Source organism: Penaeus monodon, chromosome 25, assembly GCF_015228065.2.
Source record: "Penaeus monodon isolate SGIC_2016 chromosome 25, NSTDA_Pmon_1, whole genome shotgun sequence".
Lineage (NCBI taxonomy): Eukaryota > Metazoa > Arthropoda > Malacostraca > Decapoda > Penaeidae > Penaeus > Penaeus monodon.
The window spans coordinates 33,082,001-33,082,615 of record NC_051410.1 but is presented as its reverse complement, the minus strand read 5'-3'; the positions used below and the strand labels follow the sequence as shown (position 1 = coordinate 33,082,615).

The 615-nt window shown below is 38.5% G+C and overlaps 1 protein-coding gene across 5 annotated transcripts in view; it reads right to left on the bottom strand.

The window, feature by feature from the left end:
- LOC119589152 overlaps positions 1-615 on the bottom strand; it is a 28,879-nt gene that overhangs the window by 10,302 nt on the left and 17,962 nt on the right. For all 5 annotated transcript variants that reach the window (XM_037937729.1, XM_037937727.1, XM_037937728.1 and 2 more), the window contains one exon: positions 461-613. In XM_037937729.1, coding sequence (XP_037793657.1) covers positions 461-613 — 153 coding nt within the window. The remainder of the gene's footprint in view (positions 1-460; positions 614-615) is intronic.

Here is a 615-nt window from a genome sequence, read left to right as displayed (position 1 = left end):
AAAACCTAATGGTCTACGCTGAAGTAATCACCATAAATGATCGTTATTTCTCGTTATCCCAACCATGACCTTAACTAAAATTCCACTTCAACTCTTTGTCCAAAAAGGAAAGGAACGAAAAAAACGAGGGCAGCTTTTAGAAATCTTAAAACGTAATTAGACTCATCCAACATAGCACCAAAAATTTATGAGATGCAAGTTTTCTGGGTAATTAATTCTGTAAAAAGCAGCCTTCCCGGGATCTCTTGCACAATATTCTCCGCGTGTGAATCAAAGAACAGAATCTCGCGTATTCATAAAAAAACTATCGTAAACATTCTTAAATGCTCACGTAATTAAACGTGATGCTTACAGAAAATGTATATCATAAAACAGATATCTAAATCCTGAAATGTCTAACGTACACGATACAGCACATTGATAAAACCAATACTAATGACACATGAAAAGTAAGACTTACCTTATCCTTGTGTTTCTGGTACAAGAGGAAGCGCTTGTACAAGGTGTGGATGGGTCTCGTGTACTCTTCCATGGTGTCAAGAGCGATCTCCCAGCGCACCATATCTTGAAGTCCGTCAGCGATGTCACGCAAAGAGTTGGCGACTCCGTGAATCT